Below are 27,112 nucleotides of genomic sequence, written 5' to 3' on the forward strand. Positions count from 1 at the left end.
AATATCAAGAGCAGAGAAGAAGTATCATCTTCCCAGCCACCCTGCCGCTTTCATTATACCTAGTGCAGAGTGGCTACAAACACTCTCCTACTACAAAAAGAGAAAAAAGAAACAGAAGAAGAAGAAAAGTACTACAGCGGGAATAGCATTTAATCAAAAATCTTTTCGTTCCAATTTCCTACAAGAACAATTACAAACTATCTCACATGCCATCCTGATTTTGTCCGTCTCCTGGGGTATGAGAAGCATCTACGCCGTGAAAAGCATCTCCAAACGCGGAATCCTCCATGTCCATCTGAAGGTCCAAGCCATCATCCAGTCCACCTGCCGAGCCGTCTAGATCTGGCGCGTCATATCCCGCCAGGGCATCTCCCGCCGTGTCCAGATCGCCCAGAGAGCTAAAGTCATTCTGATCAAAAGATACAGATCCTCCCTCGGTGACAGCAGGAGTGGTCGCGGCCGAAGGTGCTTTTGGAGCTGCTGGCGTCGGTGGTTTGGCGTCATCGCCCTCTGCACTGGTAGCAGCGATAACAGCGTCTGTTGTAGGAGCGGCGGAAGAGTCAGGAGCAGCATCTGTGACAGTAGCAGCATCGGTAGGAGCCTGCGTCGTCGTCTGGGTCGTATCATTAGCCGTTGCATTGTCGCCATCTTTGGGAGCTACAACCCAATCCCCACTACCGGTGCTATGATCGGGCGTAGTTCGTACCTCGTTTCCGGTGGCAGTATCAGTTCCGCCCATCTCTACATCGCCAGACGGCTGTGGCAGAGCAGCAGCGGGAGCAGATGGCGCAGGTGCCGGTATAGACGCAGGTGCAGGCGCAGGCGCAGGTGCCGGTGAGGCGGCATTTACCGCTTGCGATGGCGTAGCTGCGCCGGACTGACCCGCGGATAGATGAGTTTGAGGCGTCGGGAAGTTGTTGACTGGCGTTGACGTAGACGAGAAGCCGGTGTGCATTTGGTCTAACAATCCAGATGCTGTATCGCCCATATCCATGTCAGTCTCACCCATCATCGCACCGCTTGCTTGAGATCCCGCTCGAGATGGCTGTCGGGAGAGCTCTGCAGTTGAGCCCGGTGCTACCGGTTCAGGAGGAGGAGCCTGAAAACCACCATCTTGAATCCGCTTAGAGAGCGGCAAGCTGACAATTTTCCGACCTGATGCCGACTCTACCTGCTGTGCTATTTCTTCGACTGAGTGTTTAGAGACTTGGCGACCTACGGGCTCTTCATCCGAATGAGGTCGGCTTTCGTGTTTGGCGCCATCCACAACGGCTCTGAGTTCCCGCTCCTTGATCTTCAGAATGGAATTTTCCTTGAACGCAGCCATTGTTTCGCGATGTTCTTGTTCCATCTTTTTGATTTCATCGTGTGTCGTAGAAACGTATTTGTCGACCCGCTTGCGGAATTCGTCAGCTTGGCCGGGGTCCAGACGTCCGACATAGGCCTTTTCGGGAGCCTGGCTGGATGCTTCGCCTCCTTGGGCAGTGAAAATACCCTCTGTCAGGGATGCCAGCTCCCCCTTGAGACCCAAACCGAGATCTGCGGGTGTAATCTGACCTATTCTGTACGCAGATGACAGAATCTCCTCCATCCACTCGTGATTTTGCTGGTAACGGCTCATTGAAATCTCTCGCGGGGTCAAGTGATCAAACATGTCTCCCCTCGAAATGTCTTCATCGTCATCAAAGGCCGCATCGACTGGTGGCATTCCCGGCGGTAATGCCGCTTGTTGGGCTTGATTCTGTCCATGGCGGGCTCTCTTTGAGGGAGGCCCAGGCGGCGGGGGTTGGGCTGGGTATGCCATCTGCTGAGGTACACCACGGGGATTCATCTGGGGCCCTAGCTGTTGGCGAGTGAGCTCCGGTAGTGAGGGCCAGTTAACCCGGTCAGATAACATAAATTCTTTCCGGCGAATCTGGCCAGCTCTCTGAAGAAAATGGCGCTGCTGCATGATGGCATTGACCCTCTCGTCGTATGGGATCATGGCAACAGGGACGCGATCGTTCATTTCCGCAGGGCCATAGTGCACAATGAACAAGTTTGGATCCGGCTGCGGAGGGTTGGGGTGTCCAGCGACAGGCACGAGTCGGAACCGTCTTCGAGCGTGGAGAGTGAATTGCTCGCCAGGGATGTAACCTGCTTTGAGGTAGTATATCTCAAGCATCTAGACATGCAAACAGTCAGTGTGTGTTCATTTTATTTTGGGGGGTTAGCTGGTCAAACAAACCAGTCCGTTGCCCAGGTCATGCTTGTAGATCTGCTCTGGGGGCGCCCAGACGAAGCCATCTGTCGCGAAATTGGTCCCCAGCCTCGATAAAGGCTGCCACGTCAGTAAAATGGTGCCGTCGGCGGGCTTATCGAGGTATGTCCAGAAGAAGGGCGCCTGGTCTCTCGCGATTTGAGGGGCGTTTATCAGCCACTTGGCGACTTCGTTGAAATCGAGCCGGGGGATCGCTGGGTATCGGTACGATGAGATTAGATGGACATGTGGCATCTATCCCGCTTGATTAGCGACAGCTCGGGACAAGAAAAAAACTTGGCTGGGGACTCACAAGGTCCTGGGGGACGCTGTGGCTAGGGTTTGGTTGCGCCATGTTGGCTGCTGTCGGCAGCGCAGCCTCTCTGGTGACCTTTTACAGCAGTGGGAATGGCGACAAGGGTTGTTTGTTGAGTCTGGCAGCCCCAAGCATCCAAAGCGCCGGGGAGCGACTGCGAGGGAATTGAGCCGAGCGATATGATTCGGGTGCAAGGCGCGCGTCAGGCGGACGGAGCGAGCCGATGGATGGAGTTGATGCGGAAACGCAATGTCCAGGATCTGGGCGATGCGAGTTGCAGAGGGTGCGGCTGTCGTTGCGTCGCGCGAGCCCAAATTTGTCGCGACGAGGCTGCAGGAGAGTTGCGGCGAATGGCAGATCAGGATTGGCTGTTAAAGTGGGCCCATAAGCCTGGATGTTATCGCGGCCAGTAAGACAGTAAGACAAGTTCTAAGGTACTATTAGTAGGTCCGTCCCTATTACTATTCCTACTAGAGGTATCATCTCAATAGCAATTACTGTATATGCTACAGCTAATAGATTAATGGTTCAAAGAAATGCTTGTGCGCAGTAATAGCTTTATCTGGTTGTTATTCCTTTCTCTGCTTCATGTCTCGCAAAGATGACCCTCGTTGCAGTTCTCTGAGAGCTGTATTGGCTGAGGAGACATATTTTGTACCCCGTAGCTGGGATGAAACGTCACTACGCATCTACACTTTTGAATACATCACAAGCAAGTGTTGACTCCAGCTAGCTAACTTTTACTATTTTGAAATTTCGCACTGCAAACCTAATTATCCCATTTTATATAACATTATCATTGCTATTCATACCCAACTTATAGATTTTTCAGCCCCGCTCCAAGCACCACTCCCTTATGCCTGGTATGTTGAAGCAGAGACGTTACCACCGCGGCCAGTCCAGTTGACGTGAATGTCCTTGCCAACCTCATACTTGGCTGAAGCATGCTCAGGCTTGATGTGGAAAGTGTGAGCACCAAAGTAGTCACGCTGGGCCTGCAGCAGGTTGGCGGGCAGGTCCTTGGTGCGGTATCCGTCGAACCAGGACAGGGCAGTGGAGAAGGCAGGGGTGGGGATACCAAGCTCAGCAGCCTGGGCAACAACGGCTCTCCAGCCGGGCTGGGCCTTGTGGATGGCGTCGTTGAAGAAGTTGTCGAAGAGCAGGTTCTTCAGGTCAGGCTCGTTGCGGTAAGCAGAGGTGATGTCCTTGAGGAAAACAGATCGAATAATGCAGCCACCACGCCACATGAGGGCGATGGAGGGCTTGTTGAGCTTCCAGTGGAACTCACGGGCAGCCTAGAAGAAAAAAAAAAGCTTATTAGTTACACGCCCCAGTTTCTTAGTGGAATATAGTCATGTGTGGTTTCTTCTTACCTCTTGCATGAGCATGAAGCCCTGGGCGTATGAGATGATCTTGGAAGCATACAGAGCCTGCTCGAGGTCCTCAAGGAACTGCTTCTTGTCACCCTCAAACTTGCCGCTGCCACGAGAAACATATCGGAGCTTGGTGGAGGCCTCAGAACGCTCATCCTTGATGCCGGACAAGCATCGAGCCAGGACAGCCTCGGCAATCAAGGTAACGGGCATACCGAGGTCGAGAGCGTTGATGGCAGTCCACTTTCCGGTACCCTTCTGGCCGGCCTTGTCGAGAATCTTCTCAACGAGGGCAGTGCCATCGTCGTCGTTGAAGTAGAGGATATCACGGGTGATCTCAATCAGGAAAGAGTCGAGAACGCCCTTGTTCCACTCACCAAAGACGTCACCAATCTCCTTGCTGGAAAGTCCGAGACCACGCTTCATGATGTCGTAGGCCTATGCACAAGCTTACTGTTAGCTTTTAAATCCACACCAGCGATAAGACGTAAATTTGAACCAAGGACTGAGCTTACCTCGCAAATGAGCTGCATGTCACCGTACTCAATACCGTTGTGGACCATCTTGACGTAGTGACCAGCACCTTCGTCGCCGACCCACTCACAGCAGGCCTCGCCGTCGCTCTTGGCAGCAATGGCCTGGAAGATATCCTTGATGTAGGGCCAGGCCTCCTCGTTACCACCGGGCATCAGAGAGGGGCCGAACCGGGCACCCTCCTCACCTCCGGAAACACCGGAGCCGACAAAGCGGATGCCCTTGGCGCTCAGCTCCTTGGTGCGGCGGTTAGAGTCGGGGAAGTGAGAGTTACCACCGTCAATGATGATGTCTCCCTTCTCCAGGAGGGGCAGAAGTCTGTCAATCCACTCATCGACGGCCTTTCCGGCCTGGACGAGCAGCATGACACGGCGGGGGGACTTGAGGCTGGCGATGAACTCCTTGTCGTTGTGGGCGCCGACAACGGACTTGCCCTTGGCCTCGTTTTCGAGGAAGGCATCGACCTTGGAAACGGTTCGGTTGTAAGCGCAGACGGTGAAGCCGTTGTCAGCCATGTTGAGAATCAAGTTCTGTCCCCTGTAGCACCGGATGTCAGCAATTGAGGCCATTTTTCGATAGCTCGGGTTTGGATATTGCAACTTACATGACAGCAAGGCCGATAAGGCCCAGATCCGCGCTTGGCACAATGTTAGCATTCTTCGAAGCATCGGCTGGAGAAGAGGAATCAGGTTGCGAGGCACCGCCAAGCTTGATGTTGGCGAGGCGAGCGCTACCTCATGCATGAGTAGGGTGCAGAATAGAGAAGAAGAAAAACGGGAGAATGCAGAAGCTTGGGGAAGAAGAGAGAGGTGGATGGAGAGAGGTGGAAGTAGAGCGGAAACAAGTGAGAAGAGGTGCTCGCCAAGCACCAATACCGTCACTGCTTCTACCGCAACAACCACTGGTCAATCACCAGCACTTTGCCTCCATCATGGCCACGGCTCGAGCTCAACACCACACAAAGCCCACGATGCCGCCGGCTCAGTGCGGGAATTGAGGTCATCGAGCAGTAATCGGTTGGGCTTTTCAGGCGGGGTGGTGGGGTAGAAAGCTGGCAGCAAAAAGGCGAGGGAGGGGTAGAAAAGCTTCCGTCCTTTGTCCCAATAGCAGCGCAGGAGAAGTTGACTTACACAGGGCCAGACATGTTGTGTGATTTGGTAGAGCAAAGACGGGAGAATAGATTAGACAAGCGAAGCTATCGCCAGATCAACAATCAGGAATTGCGAGTTGGAGAAGAAAGGAGAGAAGAGAAGCAACGTTTCCGCAGGCTGGGAGGGACGGAGCAAGTAAATATAGTGGGAACGCAGATGGGCCGGCTGAGCGCCCAGCAACGCCCAGCAGCCCAAAAAAGATCCATGGGCGACCTGGAACGAGGTTTTGGTGCACGCAAGTCCCGGAGGGCCCCAGAAAAGCGGGCGGCCTGGCGGTGATTGGCGCGAGGCGGCGCATCGTCATCTTGCCGTTTCGCCGCCTTGCTGCGAGGCTTTTAGGGATTTTAGGGACTCGTCGAGCTCGTCTACCTCTAACGCAGCCTACAGCGCTAACCCGTGTTTTATCAGAAATAACGTTGAAGCTTCTGAATCCGAGACTCGAGGCTTTCTTCTTCTAAGTTTGAGGCATTCAACTCGCAGACGCTACAGACGCTGTCATATCTAGCCGGGTGCATGTACATGGTGGTACTGCTCTTCGACAGCGGTAGCCTCCTTCAAGCGCATCCCACGCTCCCGGGCCACTGTGGGAAATTCCGCATTCTTGGATGCCCAGCGCCGTCCGGGCCACTGCCGCTCGACGGAGCATCCCATCCCATGCCATCTCCATTTTGCTGATTACTGTGGCGGACTCACCACCGATAGCTGGATCGGGACAATGACGGCACTCTGTTATGAGCGCGCATGCCTTCTCTAGCCCCACCACTTGCTCTCCCGTGTCCGGCTGCCTCGGGTTGGGAACACCATCGATTAGGGAGAATTTGATAATCTGGCATGTAATACAAGGGATCGCGAGACACAAGTACCTGCACGCATCGCTTAACACAAAGCACGGCGCTTTGTCAGTGGTGATGCCAGGAGGACGGACGAGGAGAAGGGCTAGATGACTCGTTAAGCGTTTCAGCCTCAGCTTTCGTCACTCTTATTCTCGCTTGGGCAGCGTGTGTCTAAGTGACATGTTGAAGGGAAAGGGAAAACTACAGACAAAAGGAGAACAAGAAGCGCTCCTTTTTTTTTCAATGCTGGAGGCTCTTTGAAAGCTCAAACATGAGGCTGCCTCATGAGCATCCCAGCAGCCATCCATGCCCATGTGAATCGGCTTTACTTTGGCGTTGCTTTCCAAGGCACTTATCGTCTCATATCGCCTTCATCTGATACTCCAAAGCAACTCACCTGTCACGAAAAACAAAAAATTCTTGGCTACTTTACATGAAATTTCTCTTAGCCAGCAACTTTATCAGACTTCTCCAACGACTTGGCCTTGTATGTCAATTAGCATAGGCGCAACATTTCTCACCGGATTTGTTACGCCATCCCACCTTGAAGGATGAGGTAATTTAGCATTGCTAGGACTAGAAGCTCCAGACAAGCCCAATGCCTATTGCAGCCACGGGCCGAAACAACGGACAACGTGCGCTACCGACGGGGAGACACCGATGGGGAGCCATGACTGATGAAAGGTGGGAACAGAGGACCGAGTGCCTACTCCGGCAACTTGTGACTATGCCTAGCACTGCTAGTATGAAGTCATAAAAATGTAAGAAGCCACTGAAAATGATAGAGGCCGCTCAACTAGTTCCATAGAAAGAGCCCGATGGCCCATCAGATGTCTACATACAGCCTTTTGTATGCATTAGCTTGACGCCTTGCTTGAGCGCAGACATTCATATACGCTTCATTTGGAGAGCAACAGCATACACGCACATACTTGAACTCAGCAGCTTCACGCCAGAACCAGAGCCGGCCCGAGCATAATCCCAACGCCTGCAAATTAGTGTTTGCCAACACCAATTAGTGCCCCAATACGTTGCTTCCTAAGCTTTTCGGAACAAGTTGCCTCTGCGTCTTCATACCTTTCTGTCCACGTACTTTGCGCCGAGTGTGGTGCTTCCTGTACCCCGCTACTTGATGAAGATTTCTCCAATTTTTTGGGCGTCCAATCAGATGCGGCCCTGAAGTGCCTCCCACGATGCTCGGCAGCGAGCGAGTAATAGAGAAGCCCCGGTCCAACTGCGACTTTTAATCCTACGGAAGGACCCCTTAAAGCCTCAGAGCCTTGCACATGAATAATATGTCTCTCTTTTCGGGTTTGCTGACATCACACTATTGAAGGCAGTTAGCAAACAAAACTTAATGGGTACTATTATCCTCGTTGGCTTTTACGCCACGTCTTGAAAAACTTTTTGCTGAAATAGCTTTTCTTTACAACTTGAGAGGACCATTTCCAGCATCAACGAAGCTTTCTGCAGCACAGAATACGTGCATACCTATCATCGCCATCCAAAAGACAGGCCGGTGGATAAACGATCTTCGTTCTATTTCCATCTTTCGTCTTCTCTCGAATGCAGGTAGCACGGCGGTTAAGCTCCCCTAAAAAGTGGGCGAGTTGGGGCCGCTTATAAACCTCGTGCGGGCTTTGCGGGTTTGCGGAATTAATGCTAGCAGTAGTGCTTCGACGGAGGGCTGAAGGCATTTCCCGGACCAGGGAAACGGTCGTGTCGACGAATAGCAGCGTCGTCTGGCGGCTCATGCCTGATGCCCGTTGTCGGTTTTGTTTGTCTCATTTACCGTGTGCCTCAATTCCCGCGTGCCTCAATTACCGCTTACTTTGCCAGCGATGAGTAATGCGTACCGAGCTGAGCCAAATACATGTACTTACCTGCATGGCTTATGTCACTGCTTGCTGTGCAGAGCCTTTGGATCAATCCTCAAGAACTTCCTCTTCAGTTCCTCCACCGATCCGAGTTTGGAGTATGCCCGAAAGCTGCGGGTCTTCCAGAGCCGATCCCCGTTTATGGGATGCGAGACCGTGACCGGCGCCGTGGCCCTCTTTGACTTCCAGTAGCGCAGAGCCAATCAAGGTTCGCTGTGTGATTGTATGAATGTCCTGCAAGCTTCAGGACAAAATGAAGCCATCACGAAATGAAACTTAGGACCGCAGCTGTTGATTCCCAGCCTTACTGATATCAATATTTTAAAGCAACATCTTGCATATTGAACAAGAGGTCGTCCATATCACATGACCATGCGAGATTCTGCCCAGGTGTATATCACGTGATGTGATTCTCTCTTGCCGGATTTTAGACTCCGATATCAACAAACTGCATCAACGCCACGCTCTAGATCTAGCAAAATCGCAATTGCGACAACCTTTGTTCTGTTTTCTTCGTTGAACATCAATTCGCATATCAAAAACATTTGCCAGACACCAACTCCTTAATAGCGAGGACTTTGAGCTCAAGCCTGCTCAAAGGTACGTTTTCTTCTCCGCCACCGCTGCGAGAATCCCATACAAATTCAAAGAAGATCACGGGGTTGTTCATCATGTCACATCCGCCACCTCCAGGCACAAATCTTCCCGCGCGACCTCCCGCCAGCAACTCGAGGCCCGGGTTCAGATCGAGCTTCAACTCGCAGGGCCAGTCTGCCGCACCGCCGTCGTACACGAATGCCAACTCTGCGCGAGCCTCCGTCCCCAGCTATCCAGCCGCCCCTGCAGCTTCTGCAGCAGCAACGCATTATGGCTCGTCGTATCAAGCTTATCCCAGCCGCCCTTCGGCCACAGGGGTGAGCCACTCTACGGCGGCATACTCGTTTCCCCAACAGCATCAGCAGCACGGCGCCCATCAACAGCCGCACAGCTACGCCCCTCATGCCTACTCGCAGCCGCAGTCTTATCAGGCACAGCCATATCAGGCACAGTCGTACCAAGCAGCACCGCGTATTCAGAACCCGTTTCCTACGCCTGGTGCAAGTATAAGTGCAAGTGCAAGTACAAGTATAGGGCCGAGTGCGAATGCGGGCGCGAGCGCGAGCAGTACCGATTATGACCCGGACATAGCTGCCCAGATTGCGCAATGGCAAAGTGCCTACGCGCCTCAGGTCGATAAGGACGGCAAACCACTCCCGGCGGCGGAGTATGCAAAGGCCGAAGGCATAGATGCGGCCGCACAGCAGCCGGACAAGTCAAAGACGGTTGTCCGAGAGGGCGGTGGCAAGAAATGGACGGACGACACACTGCTGGAATGGGATCCTTCCCACCTGCGCCTCTTCGTCGGAAACCTGGCGGGAGAGACCACAGATGAATCCCTTTTGAAGGCCTTTTCGCGGTGGAAGTCTGTTCAAAAAGCCAGAGTCATCCGTGACAAGCGGACCACGAAATCCAAAGGTTACGGCTTTGTCAGCTTCAGCGACGCCGACGATTTCTTCCAGGCTGCCAAGGAGATGCACGGCAAATATATCCAGAGTCACCCTGTCGTTGTGAAGAAGGCCAATACGGAGATCAAGGCGACCAACGTCAAGAACAAGTCACATGGAGGCAAGAAGAACTATCAGAACAACAAAAACAACAGGAACAACAACAACTCCAATGCTGGGGGTTATGAACCACAACTCGGTCCCAAGCCAGGCGCGGGTATCGCCAAGCCAGGCCAGAAGACCAAAAACGGTCTGCGACTCTTAGGTTAAGACAAAAGTGATGACTTTCTGTCGCGCAAAGTTGGTAGCAAGAAGTCGGGTGTCTGGTGATTATTCTGCATCTCTATATTGGCGTTGGAGGCTATTAGAACATACCCAGTCGTGAATAAAGAACAAAACATTCATTCATAGAAATATCTTCATATAAATTAGTGCTAGCAGTAGAAGACATGTACAATTGCACAGACAAGCATTGTTTTTTGTTCTTTTTTGAATAAATTGTCAACCATGTATATTCTTGTTCGCCCAGTTATACACCTCTAAATGTCGTATGGGTATATGTTGTTGTTACTCCTTGATTCTAGCCGTCTCTCTATGCTTTCCATCATCCATGCTCATTTCGAAATCCCGACTCAGTCGTCTCTCTTTCACACGCCTTCTATCTCTCTCCTCCTCCCTCTTCTTAACAGTGTGTAAGAACATTGTTACCTCGGAAGAAATGCAAAAATACAAAACTGTCTATGCTCCGATGCATTCCATCCCATTTATATGTCTTTCCGGTTGATGTTTGAAAATGATGAGTACAAAGACTTTCCGATGTAAAGTGAAAAGTTATGAAAAGTTGTGCGGTAACGATTTTGTTATCCTCAAACAAGAGAAATAATACATAAAAAAAAATCGAAGTCTTGTCAGACGATACAGAGGTTATAGAATTCGTCTCGCCAAGTAAAGTTGGTTTAAACGAGTACTTGTATATCCCGGAAAAAAAAGTCGATTGTCCTATCTTTTCATCGGCTCTTCTCAAATCTTTAGTCCATTGACTCATCCCTCGTAACCCGTGGCGTGGGCGGCGGCAGGCTACCGGCTTGAAACAGCACTTCACCCCTTTCCGTGTTTTGATGGAGTAATCCTGCCGTTTCCTCTGAGCTGTCGTTTTCAAAGTCGCTCGCGCTTGATGATGGGAGATCGGCATCGACGTCGGTAACGCGCACGTGGACTTGCACTTGGGCGTCTTGGCGCATCTTGGTAATCTTGATGTAGTTGTAGGCAACGATTGCCAGCATTGTGGTGATTAAGCCAATGAAGTTGATGAGGGTGAGCTTATCCTTGAAGATGAGAGACGCGGCCGAGATGGTGACGACCTCTTTAAAGATGCCGGCAATAGAAAGCGTGACAACAGACGTTCGCTGCAGCAAGGCGAACTCGGACGCTGTCATCAGAAAGGCGATACATCCGGGGAAAAGAAGGAACAGAGGTGTCATAAAAGGACCCCATTCCTGGCTAAGAGTCTTCAATCCCTCCCACAAGGGACCAAAACCTTCGACGGGAATCGCAATGGAAATAAGAGTTAGAAACATGACTGGCGTGAGGTAGAAAATGCTAGAGAAGGGGTTAGAAGTGGCAGGGTTGCGGAGAAGCAGCATCTGCGTGAGACCCCAGCGGAAGCCGGAAAAGAAGGCTGCTGTAATGACGAGAAGGAAGCCGCCAAGCTTGAACTCGACCTCGCCGAAAACCATGAGGATGACACCCAGCGTCATGGTAGCAATGATGGCCACGAGGCGCCAGGTAGGTTTTTCGAGGCGGAATGCGAAAGCGAATAGAAGAACAAATGCAAGAGAGGATGATTTGCACATGGCTAGAAAGCGTTAGAGGCTGCGATATTGTGGCGATACGTAACCAGAAATGATATATTCACTTACTGTAAAATGTCAAACTGATAAACTTGAGCGAGGTGTTGCCCAAGCCAATATCCAGGCCAGTGGCTGCACCGCAGGGTCCAACTCTCGTCAGGTAAAACATCTTTGACATGGAGGCGCCGTTTGCTTCCGTCTCATGTCGAGATCTGCCCATGTCAGATGCGTGGGATCGCTGTGGCCGCAGCGATGGTACAAAATAGAGAACCAAGGCTGAGAGAAGGAATTGCACCACCATATGCAGTGATGTGGTAAAAAGAGGAAAGGAAAAGTTGAGACGGTCTTTATCGAACATCCATTTGTTGTACTGCGAGACGATTGTGTCAGATATAAAAGGAGAGAAAAACGTCGTGCAAACCGCAGCGCATTCTTGGGTGCAATCAACTTACCAGTGAAATTGACAGCGAGAAAAAGTACCACAGTAGAATCAAAAACATGTTAACGAGCAGTTTCCTGACGACGTCCTTGTCCGCCTCCTGGCGCTCCTCTGACGACAGACTCTTGTCGCGCACTATGCGCTGCCCCAGCTGAGTGATCCTTTGGCGCTTCTTCTGCCTCCGGGCGCGCTCCTTGTTGCTGAGCCCCGTCTCCTCATCGCTGTGTAAATCGTCGTCGCTGAAGCTGGGTCTGCCTCTCGCCTCGTCGTCATTTCCGGAGCCGATTGATGTGCTGCTGCTCCCTCCGTTTTCCTCAAAGTCGTCTAGGTCGGATGGGTTGGCCGAAAGGTGTGTCCTGCCACTACCACCAGCAATTGGCCTCCCTGGGGCGGCCTGAGGCAGGCCAGGGGAGTTCATGGCCGCGCTCTTCCGTCTTCTGTGTCCTACAATGGGCTCCATCTCGATGTTTGTACTGTCGTCGGGTCGTCCACCAGCCCGCGAGGAAGCCACTGATGCAGAAATGGCGCCCGTGAGAGCATATGGCGAGCCCAGTATAAACGTGCTCGTGGATGCGCCCTCTCCTTCACCCTCAGCTAAGGCGGCGGCGGCAGATCGAGAGAAATCGGGGAAGGGCTCGGTGGAGACTGTGTCGATGGTAATGGAGGATCGGCGTCGAGGGCGTGTTGAATAATCGACCGGAGATGTAAATTGGAATTGGGGGTGAGGGTGAGGGTGAGGTTGAGGTTGAGGTTGAGAAGCTGGCGGCGGGCTTGGAGAGCGGTTGGAGGACATAGTCGCAGTAATGAAGGGGCGTCCAGACGGGGTTCACAACTTTTCTGTTACCAAGGCTCGTGCCCATGCCATGCCCATGCCCGGGATCTGGTTGGCCTCTTCTGGGGGTTCAGCGGAGTGTCCACTCGCGTGTCATCGGCTGAGTCTCTCCGCCCGAGCGCCGCTAGAATGAGCGTGAGTTGTGCTGTGAATCGGGGACAAAATTGGGCCACACCTTGGAAGAGAGTTGCGAGGACGAACGCGCTGCCGTATCCGTAATTGATGAGCAGACACGGCTTGACACATTCGCGCAGAGTTGCAAGGGGGGGTGGAGAGTTGGCATTGCTAGCAGCTCCAGCGGTGGAGGTTCCAGTTTAGGGATCAGCCTGTGGCCTCAAGGGCGGTCACCGGGCTCTGGGGGTGTCTCCAGCAGGGTCCCCAGCCCCTGGAGCCATTGGGCTTAGGCTTCTCAGGGGAAGGGCCAGGCGGTACTTGGTCGCTCTCTGCGTCGCAGGTACCGATTGGAGCTCTGGCGCATCAAGTGCTCCAGCCAACCACTATGCGAAACGCAAGGCACCTCTACAGTCCTTGTAACTGGTGCGTCGGTCTCTCAGCGCGCGCGCCTTGCTGTCTCTGGTGCACGTTGTGATGCGGTGGTGGTGGCTTCATATAGCAGCGCAATTCAGGCGAAATGGTACCAGCACAGCGTCTTCTAGCCTCATGCCGCGCTTCTACAATATCCGTGCCGGCCACGGCTATTCATGTTATTCATGCTTACATACGTGCTGGTAAGTAGGGGGTAACACTGCGAGTACAAGCACTAGGTAGGTAGGTAGGTCATTACTATTGCGAGTATTGCCAATGTTAGGCTCAAACGGGGAAATCCAATATTGGTCAATGTTAGTAAAAGCGCATCGTCGGCCTGTTATATTGGCCCCAAAGTCTTGGCAGCAGTAGCATCTAAAATTGTGCATGTGATGTGGCTCTACAGACGGAACTAGGTACGAGTACGAAATATCTTCAATACCTTTTTTTTTTCCCTTTCTGCCAAGCTTCGAATCCGAGTTCAACAGGCAAAGACCCGGGCTTTTCTTGCTGCCATCGGGCTGTCGCGTGCCTCGTGTCCGATACATGCAATTCCCGTCAACTGCCTTGATCCCGCGTGTGGATACGGCAGTCAAGTGCCAGCCAGCATTAGCGCAATGGCAAAAAAGCACCAAGTAGAGATCATCCATTTCAATTCACGTCTCCGGACTTTCGCTGAATGAATTGAATCAATCAATCGCAAATCCTCATCTTCAGGCTGTATTAATATGTGCATAAGTTCCTAGAGGTAATTCTGCGTGGCAAACCTGCCACATACCTACCGCTTCCGGCAATACTAGAATGTCATGCATGCATGGACAACCACTTGCAACACATAGGCTTATTGACGAAAGAAAAGAGCAGCTTCCAATTTCAACATTCCACCTCCATATCGACCGCTCTCATATTCAAGAGCTGAGAATCTGAAGTCAACGTCGCCAAGTCTATAGCGCTGTTTCGGCCTGATTTCGCTGTCTACATGTAAGCTCCTGAGATGATGGGCGGCTGTGACCCCTGTCTCCTTTAGTCGCAGCCGGCTTCCCCGCCCCAGAAGCAAGGGTCTAACAGGTGCCACAGGGAAGCAAGTACCTATCCGCAAACCAGTACAGTACGAAGAAGATCGAGGCGGTAGTTTCGATGCTGCTCTCCAGCTGAGACATGCTATGCGCTCATAGTCCGGCTCTTGCCATGTCTATGTGTCACCGATCTACGCCCAATCAATGCCGTTATTTTCATCTGACGTAGCTTTCTGTACCACTTGACTCAGCTGTCGTCTTGTATGAGCTTAAAGGCTCCGATGGCTTTTCACGCCACAATGTGGAGCAGCTTGACACTGGAAAGCTTGCCGTCCCCAATAGGAAGCATTATGTAAGACTCATTAAGTAATGCTCTTCTCCAGATTTGGCAGCCCAAGTCACATGGGCGTTAAACCATTTCCATCACAAGCGCAGTACGGACTGGCATCGGTACCTGCGTTTGCACCTCGGTCCATTCAACGGCCAACTGCATAATTCATTCTTCATTGACAACTACAAGCTCAGCACAATCGGAAAAAATCGTTCATTCTTCTCCTCTTCATATATTAGCTCATTCAAATATACATATTTTTCCATCCAAGCCGCTCAAAGTAACAGCTTCCGGCTTACACAAGTTCCAGTTGCCGCCGGTCCAGGTCCGCCACCCCCGGTTTCGCCGAGGCTATTGCCAGCCGGGCCCCTCTATAATTCGTCGTATGTCATAAGCTTCGACTATACCACCTAACCACGTCTTACAGTATTTCCTTCTCTTACCACTCTTCACGTCTTCTTTCAATCTTTATCGCTCAGAAAAAGATTCTCTCCCGCCTTTTATAACTCAGCAACCATGGAGGACGCTTCCTGCAGCGGCTCTACGCCCTTCAAGCGCCTCGTCGACCACCAGTCTCGCGACCTCAGCCACCACCAAGACAGACATGTGAGCCGAGGGGCGTTTGGCCAGAACGTACGCATTCTCTCTCCCATCCGTCGCTTTTGCGCGACGAGGCTCAAACTCGCGTCGCAATATTCGGTGCTAACATTCTCCATTATTCAAGTCACAGGCTTTCCGCTCCTCACCGCTGCATCCCACCCAGGGCCAGCAAAATGACTTTGGCGCCTTCATGGGCGGCGCCTCTGCCCTGCCCGGCTTCGAGAGCGATCCCACGACCAGACTGACGCCGTCGCTTCCCTTTGCACAAGTCGCACCAGCACACGTAGCAGCTCCTCCCAGCTTCTCGAGTCCCATGCAGCAGATGGCAGCGCCCATGGCAGGCGGGAATAGCTGGGCCGCCGACTTCAACCGCTTCACGACGCAGCAACGGTCGCCTGCTCCGATGACTATAGCCGCATCCCGTCAAATGAACCACTCTCCAGCTCAGACGACCTTCCAGCCTACCTTTTCACAGCCAAACTTTGCGTCCGCGTTTGCGCCGTCCATGTTCAGCCCTCCAGCTGCCGCCGCGAAGGAGCCAGAATTTGACCAGGAAATGTCCCGCTGGATGTCCGCTCACGGAGGCGGCAATATGAAGGAAGTGGACGCTGCCATGGAGCAAATGGCCCTCGAGCTGGAGGAGACCGAAGCAATAGCCGCGGCAGTCAAGGCCTCTCGGCTAACGGATCTCGACACTCCCGAAATCGAAAACCTGGCGCTCAACGACGACGCGAGAGTGCTAGAAGCCCAGCCGGAACCCGTCCTAGAGCAATTCCAAGAGCCAGAGCCGGAAAGAGAACAGGTAGATGTCCAGCACCCCAAGTCTGCCGTCGCCGAAGCTGCCGAGAAGCTACTCGACTGCGTCAAGCACGAGAGCGGCGAGAAATGGCAAAACTCAATCTTCCTATCGCTGATGCGAGACTTCCGCGACGGGAGAAAGGACATCGTCGGCGATGAGATTCGCTCAACGACGGGGGAGACAGCTGCTCCTGCTGTGCAGCCCGTGGCTACTTGACTCTTGTCTTCGGGCGATGCTGGTAGTGATTTGATGTATGCGGATTCTGGAAAAATGTATAGATCGTGTGTTAGACATCTCGGCCACACTACATTTTGAACGGTTGCTTTTTAGTGTTTTGTAGGGAAAATTTGGGAGGATATATGCATGGGCGTTATTTGGGAATGTACTTGGGACAGGTTAAGAGCAGGCGTTTTCTTTCGATTCTCATCATGTACGATTTGCCGTCTATTCTTACTCGACTTCTGGCCTGTCTAGCGTATCTTATGAATTGAATAGATTCAACTTTAAGTATCAAACATTATCCCATGGAAAGCTACCAAGCGTAATTGGGGAGCAACAAAAACACCCTAGACTCGCGGAGTATATTCATCCAACTGATCATTTAATATTAACACACTCGAAAGGAAGAAAAACGTAGATAGTTCTACATCACCGCGGAGGGCACTCAAAAGCACGTAAACAACAGTCTTTCTTATTTCTCCATCTCTTTTCCAATCAGCAAGTCTATTGCCTAACTAGCTATGATATCATCTCCATTCGTAAACATTTTCTCCCCAAACATGAAAATAACACATGACATTCGCCTCGGATCGGTTTCAAGCCGACCCAATAATACATCAACTCTTCGCCGGAAGAAACGTGGCGCTCTACTACCAGGAAAATGGCAACAAAAAAAATACAAATCATCCTCCCCGTTCCCCTAAGACAAGAAGATAATTGGGCTCAAGAGGAGCAGAGGAAAGCGCGCGCTGGGCTCATAGGCCGCAGATGTGTAAAAGCGCTAGAAAAAGAGAAAGTCCCCAACGCCGTATGAACAATAGCTGTCACAACATGCAGATAAGATTAATACAAGTCTAACGCCTTTGAATAAAGGAAAGAGAGCCTCCCTTTTGTATATGATGAAGAAAAGGGGCGAGAAATTCACATCAGCCCAAACCCAAGTATCTTTGCCAAAACGCCGTAATCAAAGAAGCCCAAGCAGAGTTTATAGCGCCATAGATAAAACAGAGAGAATAGAAAAAGGCCGAACATCCTCTATGTGCTGGCAGGAAGACAGGACAGATGGGATATCAAGACGACCAAAGACAGCCGCAAGGCGTCAACTGCTCCATTTTCTGAGAGTTCCAAGATTGATCCCACTTCTTCCGGAGCGAGCGGTTATTTTGGGATGTCTGCTGATCGTCGTCCGAGTCGTAGTTCTCATTGATCTGTATTTGAACGGGGTTCCCAGAATTATCCGTCACATTCGCTATGCCACGCCCATTATCGACGACCTGAACTTGGCGACAGAATGGTCTAGGAGTGTTGCTGGCATCTCGTTTCTCTATAAGCTTGACGCTTCTGGGGTAGGGGAATAACCCCTCAGCTGCATACGGGTTGGGCACAGAGTTCGTCGAAGAGGCCGCTGATGATGTCGCTGTACCTGAAGTTGGATTGGCTCCGACACTGGAATTCTGGATGGGGTAGATGAAAACCTCGAGTGTCGTACCAGGCCAGGTACATATCCAGGGTTTATCGCCGTTTTGAGCTCCAAGTGATTTTTTTGTTCGGATTACATCATAATCGTCAAATGGCCTGCCCATGTTGTCCCAACGTTTGGTCGTGGAGGGAGGGGGGAAAGCATCCTGAGCGACCACGACTATCTTGTCATAGGTAACCTTGAGCCACCACGCCGGTCCACGGCGAGGCTCAGATGTGTCGTTGACAAGTGTCAAGGTTTCACCATCGATATTGGGAGGCTGTGCACCCCAGAGAAACCGGGAATCGACAAGACTGACAGGCTTGAGAGAGAGATTATAACATGCAGTCGCTTTTTCATTTGACATGTTGCCGAGCTTCATTTCATAGTAGCTAGTAGGTATGTTACAGTTCCAAGCAGCACTTTGTCTTGTATCGTTGAGGCAACCCTTGGGCGATTGGTTAGGAATCAGAAGTGGCAGTTCATATGTGCCAGTAGGTAAATGAGGCAGACGTGGAGGGACATCTGGTAATGGTATAACATCAGACGTGGGTGTTGGAAACGGCGGGGGATAACTGCTCATAGAAGTCAATAAATATTGAGAAGCCAAATGAAATCCAAAGGCAAAGTGAGACATACCTTGAGCCGAAATTTTGCGATCTATGGTGCGTGAAAACCGTCCCTATGACAGCACCCAATATGACGCCAACGAGAACAACACCTATAATGAGTAGGCATATTGCCCAATACGGCACGATGCCCCAGAGCTTCTTCTTTGCCCTACGCTGCCATTTGCTCATCTGAGGCTTCTCTGCCTGGTTTTGTGCAGCAGTGTTGATGTCGTGATGGCTGCGAGTGGATGGTCTAGATTGTGATGGCTGAAGGTCTTCCTCTGTAGATGAAAACTCTGGATTCCGCGTCGCTACCCCAATTCCTCCGGCTCCAGTATCGGTTTGATCTGGGTTGTTGGATGCGCCATCCTCTGGCAGCACAGCTGCAGTGGGGGTAGCCTTTCGGACAACAGCCTGGTCGGGGTATCTCGTATAAGGAGGCAGTTCTTCGGTATGCCCCAAAGGTCCAACCAAGCCTCCTACGTCTTCTCCGTCTGGGCCGATTTGCCTTTGATAACCATCGCCAGATGTCGAAAAGCCAATGGGTATCTGACTAGGCGTCTCGTCGCCGCTGGTGACGGTGTTTTGCGGGTAGAGGGCATATGGATGCGCAGGGCCGCGCCTTGTAGCTTGATCGGCAGAAGCCGTACCGTTGCTCAGTGTTCTCTGCGGATACATCTGATACGGGTGCGAAGGACCAGTGGGGCCTCGATAAGGGCTCTGAGGCCGTATCCGCGGAGCATCTGTGTGCGACGCCAGCGCTGACGATAATGACGGGTCGGTTTGAAGAGGGTTTGCACCATCGCTACGGAGTGTGAGTGAATCATGAGGCCGTGGAGGCTTGACTGCGCTTGATGGGCGGGCAGATCCAGATGCCGAAGGCTTGGAGAGGCTGGAAGTCGGCGCCTGTTCGTGGGTTGGGCTTTGTGACAGCAATCGAGCTTGCGAAGAGGCGGCCGAGGCACTGGTGGGATTGTTTGTCGTCGAGAATACTGATGAACTGTCGGTTGGTGATGGATGTGTTGGTCGAAAGCCGTCGGACACGGTGGCCGCAGCCAAGTCGAAATTTTCGTTGTCGCTACCGTCTTCGTCAGACAGCCCCGAAGATTGACTTCTAATCGGTTTCCTGCGGAAAGCAGAGCCTCTTTTGTTGGGAGGATCCATCGCGATGGCGGCAAGGTTGGCGTCTGGTGGGCGGTACTACGGCGATGATGATCAAACTGGGAAGCCAGGAGCAGCTCTCAAAACGAAACAGCTCGAAATGGCCGTAGACGGCACCTGTCGGCGACTTCCCCCGATCGACCGCGATGAAGCCTCAAAATCGGCCGGTCGGGAAGAAAGGCGTCGCCAAGAGGAGGCGAGCTGGGAGCCGAAACACACAAAATCGGCAATGGTTTGTTTTTCGTCGTTCGTCTTTCCTTGGTATTAGCGTCTAGAGAGATGGCGAGAGGAGCTGGCCGAATTGTGGGTTCAACGAGCGATGTGGCGGCGTCGGGGTCGAATTGGCCGTCTGGAAGTGCAATCCGGCACGCGGAGGACGCTTTGAGATTTGATGCAAGGAGGAGCGCTGAGATCGCGAGATGGAGATGGAGATGGAAATGGAGATGGCGAGCCAGAAGCGAAACAGGCGCTGCGGATTGCTGGGCGACCAGAGGGCAGAGACCACCACGGCCGCTGAGCTGCAGCGGTCGACACAGCGCTAGAGCAAAGAAACCGGCGCCAAAAAACCTGGCGAGCAGCACGGCAATTCAGTGACACGGTAGGTTTCGAGTCTAGCGCTGGTCTAGCCCGAAGGGGCCTAGACGAGGACCGGAAAAAGAGGAACTTGCGTCATGCCATTGGCCAGAGGCGGATCTGAGCCGTGCTGCTAGCGATAAAGCGGAGATGCGCCTGCATTTGGGGGGAGGCCCCTGGCGGAAGAAACTTTGACCAAGCCGTGGAGGTGTGCCTGCTCGCTGTCTGTTCTTCTTTTTCTTCCTTTTAGCGGCAGAGCTGAGATGCCACCGGTAGTGGGACACTGTCACAATTCTGCCAAGTCTGATCATCCATGCCACTTGAGAATTCATGAGACGACACTCGCCTGACAGCATGAATCTCGCCATGCCAGTCTATGGCGGACGGGCATCAGACAGCATCACGTGGGAGGAGCTACATGAAGGGCAGCAGGTGCATCGCTCGTGTCTCAAGTACCTTATACGATGTATCCAAACTTTGCACATGTCACCGCAGCGTGGCTGTCGTGATAAAAAGAGAACAAAGAACGAGCCACGGCAACATTATCCGTAAATAGCCATGAGGGAGGGGCTGGTCCCATCAGACACTATCACTGCTAATTACTCCAGATTGTGCATTACTCGTAGAAAAGCATGTAACAAACAGTTGCTTCCATTCTATCCTTCTTGAACTGCCCACTCGCAGCACCCAATACGAGTGGCAACAGAAAAAGACGCTCGGTTCTGCATGGGACCAGGGACCGCTGCCGTGAGTCGAGTGTCACAAGGACAGGCGACGATGCCGAGCACCTCTTGCATCTGTCATTGGATGCTTGATTTGTCGAGCTGCCTGGCTTCTAATGCCGCTGGGCAGCAAGATGCAAAGCTTGAAATGCTAAGCATCAACTATTCAACAGGGTCTAATTTCTATCATCTCATTAGCCTCTTCTGTATAATATATTCTCTTTGCTAACTTCCACAATTGGCCTTGGTCGGGCAACATCATCAGCTACTAGCCTTGTTACGTCCAGCGCTGACAGAGCTGCCAAGGGCTCTTATTTTGATTGCCAGACAAAATTACCATCAGAGAAGATTAATAAGATTATGTATGGAGTAGACACTAATCACTGCTACCTAGGTACTACTACTGCTGCGGGGCCCTATCACAGCTGAGTGAATGCATCTCTACACTTCTAATCTACCTAGATGGGACCAGCTACGGCACTTTTCCATGTTATTGAGTGCCTACCTAATAGTGTTGTGGAGGACACGAAGAGAATGTCCGTGAATGGGGCGTTCAATTTTTTAAATGAGGGAATACAGGATTATTTGCTAAGGCGATGCTCAAGTGAAGAGCGAGTTCATTGATTGAAATGAAAAGCAATTAGTGGGACATGTCTTCCATACTGCTGCTTCCGTACTTTTTCGCTTCCTTCGCTATTAGAACTGCAGATCGAAATATAAAAGCATGCAAGACACTTATACCAAGCAAGTATCATGGTGGTGTAGCCTGTCAAGCCGGCGCCGGATACTGTATTAAGCATAGACATTACCTTAAGCACCTTATGCTGAACCTGCGGGAGCTATGGGGAGGAGAATTTTTGGCATGTTGTGAAGAAAAAACTATGAAAAAATTCAATATTTGCCCCAGCTTCGCCATCTGCGCCTACTCGGTTGAAATACGCCCGGGCATGAGCAGGCATAGTTTAGACGTCAGCAAATTAAACAACTTCGCTTCCCGCCATGGTGGTATCAACTCCACCGAACGAGCCGAGAATTGTTAAAGCCGGTATTTCCTGGGCATTTTCCCTCCCTCTGCTTGCGCTTGCTTTTGGAAGATGTTGGAGAGTTGACATCAAGTAAACAGGCTGAGCAAGCGGTAGCTTAGTAGTATTGTAAAGAGAGATGAAAGTAGAGTCCTTACATGAACCTAGTAGTAGGTACTTGGTATGAGCTAGATGGATGTCAAGTGGTTATGTATAAGGTATACAGTGCTACAGAATCTGGGGAAACAGACAAGCAAGCATAATTGAACCTTGATTGCGAAAAACAAACATTCACCATCAACATATCACCATTAGAGTACGAGGATATGAAGGCATTCTCAATATCAAATGCACTCAACTTAATGCTGTGCTGCAGGTAATAAATCACAACCCGCGCAGAATACGCAGCTAACGGCAAGATGGAGCGACCGAGTCGCATTGCCCACAGCTACTAGCTCCAGCAGTCCCTTAACTGAGTCTGGTGCTATTTACAGAGTCCCCTCCACTACTAATCGAGCTATTTATAACCTCTCGCTCGGACTAGACCTCGGTCTTTAGAGGGGCTTCTGCGCTCCTACCGGTACCTACAGGAATTGGTAGGATTCAATGTCGCTGGTGGTAGTATTAAAGTGTTGTCCCTCGCCAAGGAGGAAAGTACAAGTTGTAAACGATCGAAGCATCTGGTGAAAAGAAATACAAATCTTGAAGATTAAAGAAGAAGAAAAAAAGCTACCCTCGTTCTCTTCTTGAAAATAAGTCACAAAGCAAACGATGGTTCTTCCTCGTGGCGCCGCACGGAAACAGCTCCGCCCGCCCCCTCTTCCAATTATGTCAGCCAGGCCAGCTTCTTAATTCAACTCAGCTCAACTCGCCGCCATCCAACCATCGTCTGAACTCTCTGCCTGATAGAGCTTTGATACGCTCAACGCAAAAGTCGGCTGTAACCTGGAGCAGCGATCATGCACCAGCTACTGTGACCTTGACAACGAAAGAAATTCAAAAGGGAAAACAACAAGGATTCCCCGACTTCTGATCCGAAAATCACCGAGCCCCGGACATTGCTATTACATACTAAAGGACCAGCCAATCGAGCCTCCATCGTACGGAGTTTTATCTTTGTTTTTCTGATTTCTCAAGCTTTCTCGCCATGGATCCATCATCGGGGCCTCTTCGGCCATCTATTATAGCTGAGGCTGAGCTCGACCTCGAGCGCGATCGTCAGTCCCAAAAGGAGCCTGCGCATGATAAAGTTGAGCAGCACGATCACCAGCACCAAGAAGGACTTCAATCTGCTGCTAACGAGCCGGCTGTCGGATCAACTCTTGAGCCAGCTACCCCAGCTGCCGTCGACAGTGCTGTTGTCGCCCGGGATGATGCTGAAGATAAGCTTCTCACCACCCCTGACGCCGCAGCCTTGGACACAGCTCCCGTTGCCACGCATCTAGCTCGGTTCGAGTTCAGCGACCGCGGCACCAAGATCTTAATGGTCGAGTGGTATCCTGGAGCCGCTACGACCACGGCCTCCGGCTTGCCCAGCCAAGATACGAACACTACCGCTGGCGATGCTGTTGATAATGCATCGGCTGCGCCACCCCGGGTACCATCCAATCCTGTCGCTAATGCCGCTGTCTGGGAGGTCTCGTGGCCGGGCAAGTCTACCTTCCTTCCCGCCAGAGATACCGATGAGAACGACGAACGACGCCGTGTCTACTTCATGCTGCCTCCTGAAGCGCAGGTGCCGGCAACGGTAACTATTGCGCGCCCTGGGCGGGCCAGTTTGGTTCTCAAGCCGCTGCCGGCCATATTCCCGGAGCATTTCCAGGCGGAATCTGGTCCTCGAGGCGTGTTGCATACGATATGGGCCAAGAAGCGCCTAAGGGAGCTCGAGCTAGAGATGGAAGCCGAGATGAGGGCAAACGCTGAGAGTGTAGGCCTTGAGATGGCTCTGGCAGAGAAGCAGTGGATCGTTGACAACTTCTTACGTGCTCCCGCAGCACCTGCTCCTACCAGTCCTCGCTCCCCCGTCTCTGGACGTCTTGGTGACAAGCTTAAGGGCTTGCGCCTGGCTACTTCACCGGCAGATCTGGTACCAAGCCCAGCAGGTAAGTCACCCGTCAGAGAGAAAAGAGAAAAATCACTCCTCAGTCATTCTGCCGCTCGTCATCCAAAACTAACACAAAAGTGCCCCTGACCTAGCAAATACGTTTACAAGCCCTGATAGTCAGTCTCACATGCTATCCCCTCTAGGAGGTGACATTGCCGTATCATCCTTCGCGGCCATTTCCCGCAGCCGCCCATCCGGCCCGATATCTCTTGATGCTGCTCTCAGCGGCGACACGGCCACTCTACAGTCTAGCTCCAACGACGCTGAGGATGACCTGTTCGCAATGCCTATGAGCCCCCGCAGCCCCGACATGATCAAGAGCCCGTTTAGCGCTCTTGGCCCGGGCCTTTAAGATACAGCGCTTTCATGAGAAATTTGGAAGAAAGATGAAGAAACAAGGCAACGGAAAAAGAAGAAGAAGAAGAAAACACGACCAATTTCAGCATTGCATAGCCTGTTGTCACAATTTTGTAACATTGATACTGATACCCTCGGGACGCTATCCTTTCATCAAAGCCCGCCACATAGAGAGAAAGAAGCTCGGTGATATAGACTTTTTCCCCTTCATGTTAAAATCAAAATAGCTATACTCTTCATGTAGATAATAATTCAATAATTGAGAGTTTCCATTATGAAGCTCATACATTTTGTCAGCAGCTTATGATGCTTGTTTTGGGGCTATTTGTTTGGACATCAAGATGGTGGAGATTTGCTACTACTTGGAAAAGCACGTGGAGATTGGAAAAAAACAATCGCGTAAGTGACTATTAAGAGTACAAAACTAAAGATGAAACTCTCTTTATGGGGTATATACCATCTATATCGCCAGCTCATTACGGAATTAAACGAGCATCGCAGCGGGCAGACAATCCGTGCCCCAATCTAAATACATGGAAACAAAATTGACCATTTGGTATAGCCACTCGCCTTCTATCAGCAAAGAAACTCCATATGGCCTCCAGACACTCTCCGAAAAACCAAAAGCAACAACCAAAGAAAGGTTACCTCCAACCACCGACTCGGCCTTCATCCCACCTGTCCTTACGCTCCTGCCGCAAGTAGTACTGCACTTTTGCCTCCCTATACCGTCTAATCCACTCAGCCGCCTCCCTCTCCGAAGTAGTCGCCTCTCCACCACCCTCCAGGCCGTCCCTATCGAGAAAACTCTCCTCCATGGCCTGGCACACGAGAGCCTGCTCCTGGACGCTCTGGTTGAGCAGCTGGTAGAGCGCGGCGGGGCTGAAGCGCGCGAGGGCGAGGTCCATGTCGGACTGCTTCTGGCGCCACTGGCGTTCGAGGGCGTGCATGGAGAGCAGCTGGGCCTGGGCGGCGGAGCGCTGGTGGGCGAGGCGGGACTCGAGGTCGGAGAGGCGTGTGGCGAGGTCCATGTTGGAGGAGAGGGCGGCGAGGAGGTCTTGGTGGGAGGCTTGGAGGGAGGGGTGGATGGAGGAGGGGGAGTTTGTGAGGCCGTTGAGGAGGGAGGGGCTGGAGAGGATGTCGGCGAGGTCTTGAATGCTGTGTTTGTTTAAAGGAGAGGTTAGTTGGCTGTCTAGGGTGTAGGTGGCACGGAGAAGGAAACTCACGATTTATCCTGAAGCACCTGCGGAAGCCATTGGTCGCCCGGATCTGGAATATCGGCAGCCCTGGACGTTACCGCCGTTGGAGCAGGCGGCGGTGTTGGTACGCCTCCTGCTGCTGCTGCATCCAGGCCAGCTATCACGGAGCTCCGATACTGCTGCCCCGCTTCGGACAAGGTCGACGGTGGTGGAGGCGGCGCTGCGCCGGTTGCCGGAGTGCCGATGCGGCTGGGCTCTTGGCTGCTGGGCTTGGGAGGGAGGATCGGAGGGGTGGGCGCGTGAAAGTCGGGAGGAAAGCTGGACATGGCGGAGAAGCGTTGGTGGGTGGGCGAGGTTATGGAGAGAGTTGAGGTTGGCGGAAGATGATGACGATGCTGCGGTTTGGGTGTAGTTGATAGTGGGCTGCGCGTGGCTTGTGGGGTGGACGGGCGCTAGTACGAATGGATCTAATTGTTTGTGGGGTTTGAAGCTGATGCTGATGTATAAATCATTACGATCTGTGCTTTGAAGCAATATGCAATGCTACCGCGGGATGATACATGATGGAGAGTAGTAGATTGCTGTCTGTTCTTTTGAAGAGTGGGAGATGAGGTGATTTACAATTGAATAGGTCTTTCAATACCTAGATCTGGATGCACATGTCAAAACTAGCTCCCGAACTCAACATCAAGGAGCTTGGACCTCGAAGCCTCAATGCAGACTATCACAGTAAGTGGCAACAGGCGAGGCTCCATCTATATGTACTGTATGATAAATGTGATTTATGACGTGAAAGGTTTTAGAACTAGAATGTTCATGATTCAATGCCATCAACCTTAGTTCGCCTTGTTTTAGAAAGCATGTTTGTGAATGCCTCCAACATGTGGATCCCGAAGCTGCAGCCGCTATTGAGTACCTCAAGAGAAACATAGTCATCTATCAACACTATATTATAAAGAAATTCTAGAGTCTAGAGACATGTTCATCTCTCTTGACATGTAGATACCCTGAATTAACTTTTGTGTAATGTATGATTACCTTCATCATGGAGGGCATCGTGAACTCTGTACTCGTTACCCTATATTGTGTATAAAAATCCAGTTTAGCTATATAACAAACCTCTCCAAATCGCCATCAGCTCTTTGGAACTTCCTGCATGATACGTAATAGTAAAAGCCGGCTTGGGCCAACACAAACATCATATGAGCACGAGTTCAATGAACGATGATTTACAGTTCTTATGCCCACCTAGGTAGGTAATTCCCCTTACCCCGCTATTACATGGATGGACTTGCAGACGAATCGGACGAATCATCGACGCCAACGTCACGACGGTACGAACTTGCCTCGGCTGGACAACATTCAAGTTACATTAACAGGTGATAGATATGCCATTTTCAGCTCTAGAGAGAGCCTAGAAGCTGGG

The 27,112-nt window shown here is 51.6% G+C and overlaps 8 protein-coding genes across 8 annotated transcripts; 3 read left to right on the forward strand and 5 right to left on the reverse strand.

The window, feature by feature from the left end:
- Positions 1-202: 202 nt before the first annotated feature.
- Positions 203-2,594, reverse strand: TGAM01_v210368 (hypothetical protein; the record flags this gene model as incomplete). The annotated part of the gene is made up of 4 exons (XM_024550779.1): positions 203-398; positions 966-2,164; positions 2,228-2,494; positions 2,553-2,594. 4 exons carry the CDS (start codon positions 2,592-2,594, stop codon positions 203-205), a joined length of 1,704 nt encoding a protein of 567 aa, XP_024404476.1.
- An 815-nt stretch (positions 2,595-3,409) lies between these two features.
- TGAM01_v210369 (6-phosphogluconate dehydrogenase, decarboxylating 1) lies at positions 3,410-5,606 on the reverse strand (the record flags this gene model as incomplete). Its single annotated transcript, XM_024550780.1, has 5 exons — positions 3,410-3,850; positions 3,929-4,366; positions 4,444-4,999; positions 5,067-5,192; positions 5,593-5,606. 5 exons carry the CDS (start codon positions 5,604-5,606, stop codon positions 3,410-3,412), a joined length of 1,575 nt encoding a protein of 524 aa, XP_024404477.1.
- A 3,388-nt stretch (positions 5,607-8,994) lies between these two features.
- On the forward strand, positions 8,995-10,137 carry TGAM01_v210371 (hypothetical protein; the record flags this gene model as incomplete). Its single annotated transcript, XM_018807289.1, has 1 exon — positions 8,995-10,137. One exon carries the CDS (start codon positions 8,995-8,997, stop codon positions 10,135-10,137), a length of 1,143 nt encoding a protein of 380 aa, XP_018659455.1.
- A 758-nt stretch (positions 10,138-10,895) lies between these two features.
- Positions 10,896-12,949, reverse strand: TGAM01_v210370 (hypothetical protein; the record flags this gene model as incomplete). Its single annotated transcript, XM_018807288.1, has 3 exons — positions 10,896-11,722; positions 11,787-12,087; positions 12,170-12,949. 3 exons carry the CDS (start codon positions 12,947-12,949, stop codon positions 10,896-10,898), a joined length of 1,908 nt encoding a protein of 635 aa, XP_018659454.1.
- Positions 12,950-15,376: 2,427 nt separating this feature from the next.
- Positions 15,377-16,475, forward strand: TGAM01_v210372 (hypothetical protein; the record flags this gene model as incomplete). The annotated part of the gene is made up of 2 exons (XM_024550781.1): positions 15,377-15,493; positions 15,591-16,475. 2 exons carry the CDS (start codon positions 15,377-15,379, stop codon positions 16,473-16,475), a joined length of 1,002 nt encoding a protein of 333 aa, XP_024404478.1.
- Positions 16,476-17,548: 1,073 nt separating this feature from the next.
- TGAM01_v210373 (hypothetical protein) lies at positions 17,549-19,712 on the reverse strand (the record flags this gene model as incomplete). The annotated part of the gene is made up of 2 exons (XM_018807286.1): positions 17,549-18,512; positions 18,577-19,712. 2 exons carry the CDS (start codon positions 19,710-19,712, stop codon positions 17,549-17,551), a joined length of 2,100 nt encoding a protein of 699 aa, XP_018659452.1.
- Positions 19,713-23,173: 3,461 nt separating this feature from the next.
- On the forward strand, positions 23,174-24,482 carry TGAM01_v210374 (hypothetical protein; the record flags this gene model as incomplete). Its single annotated transcript, XM_018807285.1, has 2 exons — positions 23,174-24,128; positions 24,223-24,482. 2 exons carry the CDS (start codon positions 23,174-23,176, stop codon positions 24,480-24,482), a joined length of 1,215 nt encoding a protein of 404 aa, XP_018659451.1.
- A 649-nt stretch (positions 24,483-25,131) lies between these two features.
- Positions 25,132-26,012, reverse strand: TGAM01_v210375 (hypothetical protein; the record flags this gene model as incomplete). The annotated part of the gene is made up of 2 exons (XM_018807284.1): positions 25,132-25,645; positions 25,714-26,012. 2 exons carry the CDS (start codon positions 26,010-26,012, stop codon positions 25,132-25,134), a joined length of 813 nt encoding a protein of 270 aa, XP_018659450.1.
- Positions 26,013-27,112: the final 1,100 nt, after the last annotated feature.

The sequence above is a fragment of the Trichoderma gamsii genome (genome assembly GCF_001481775.2).
Source record: "Trichoderma gamsii strain T6085 chromosome Unknown Scaffold_61.2, whole genome shotgun sequence".
Classification (NCBI taxonomy): Eukaryota; Fungi; Ascomycota; class Sordariomycetes; order Hypocreales; family Hypocreaceae; genus Trichoderma; species Trichoderma gamsii.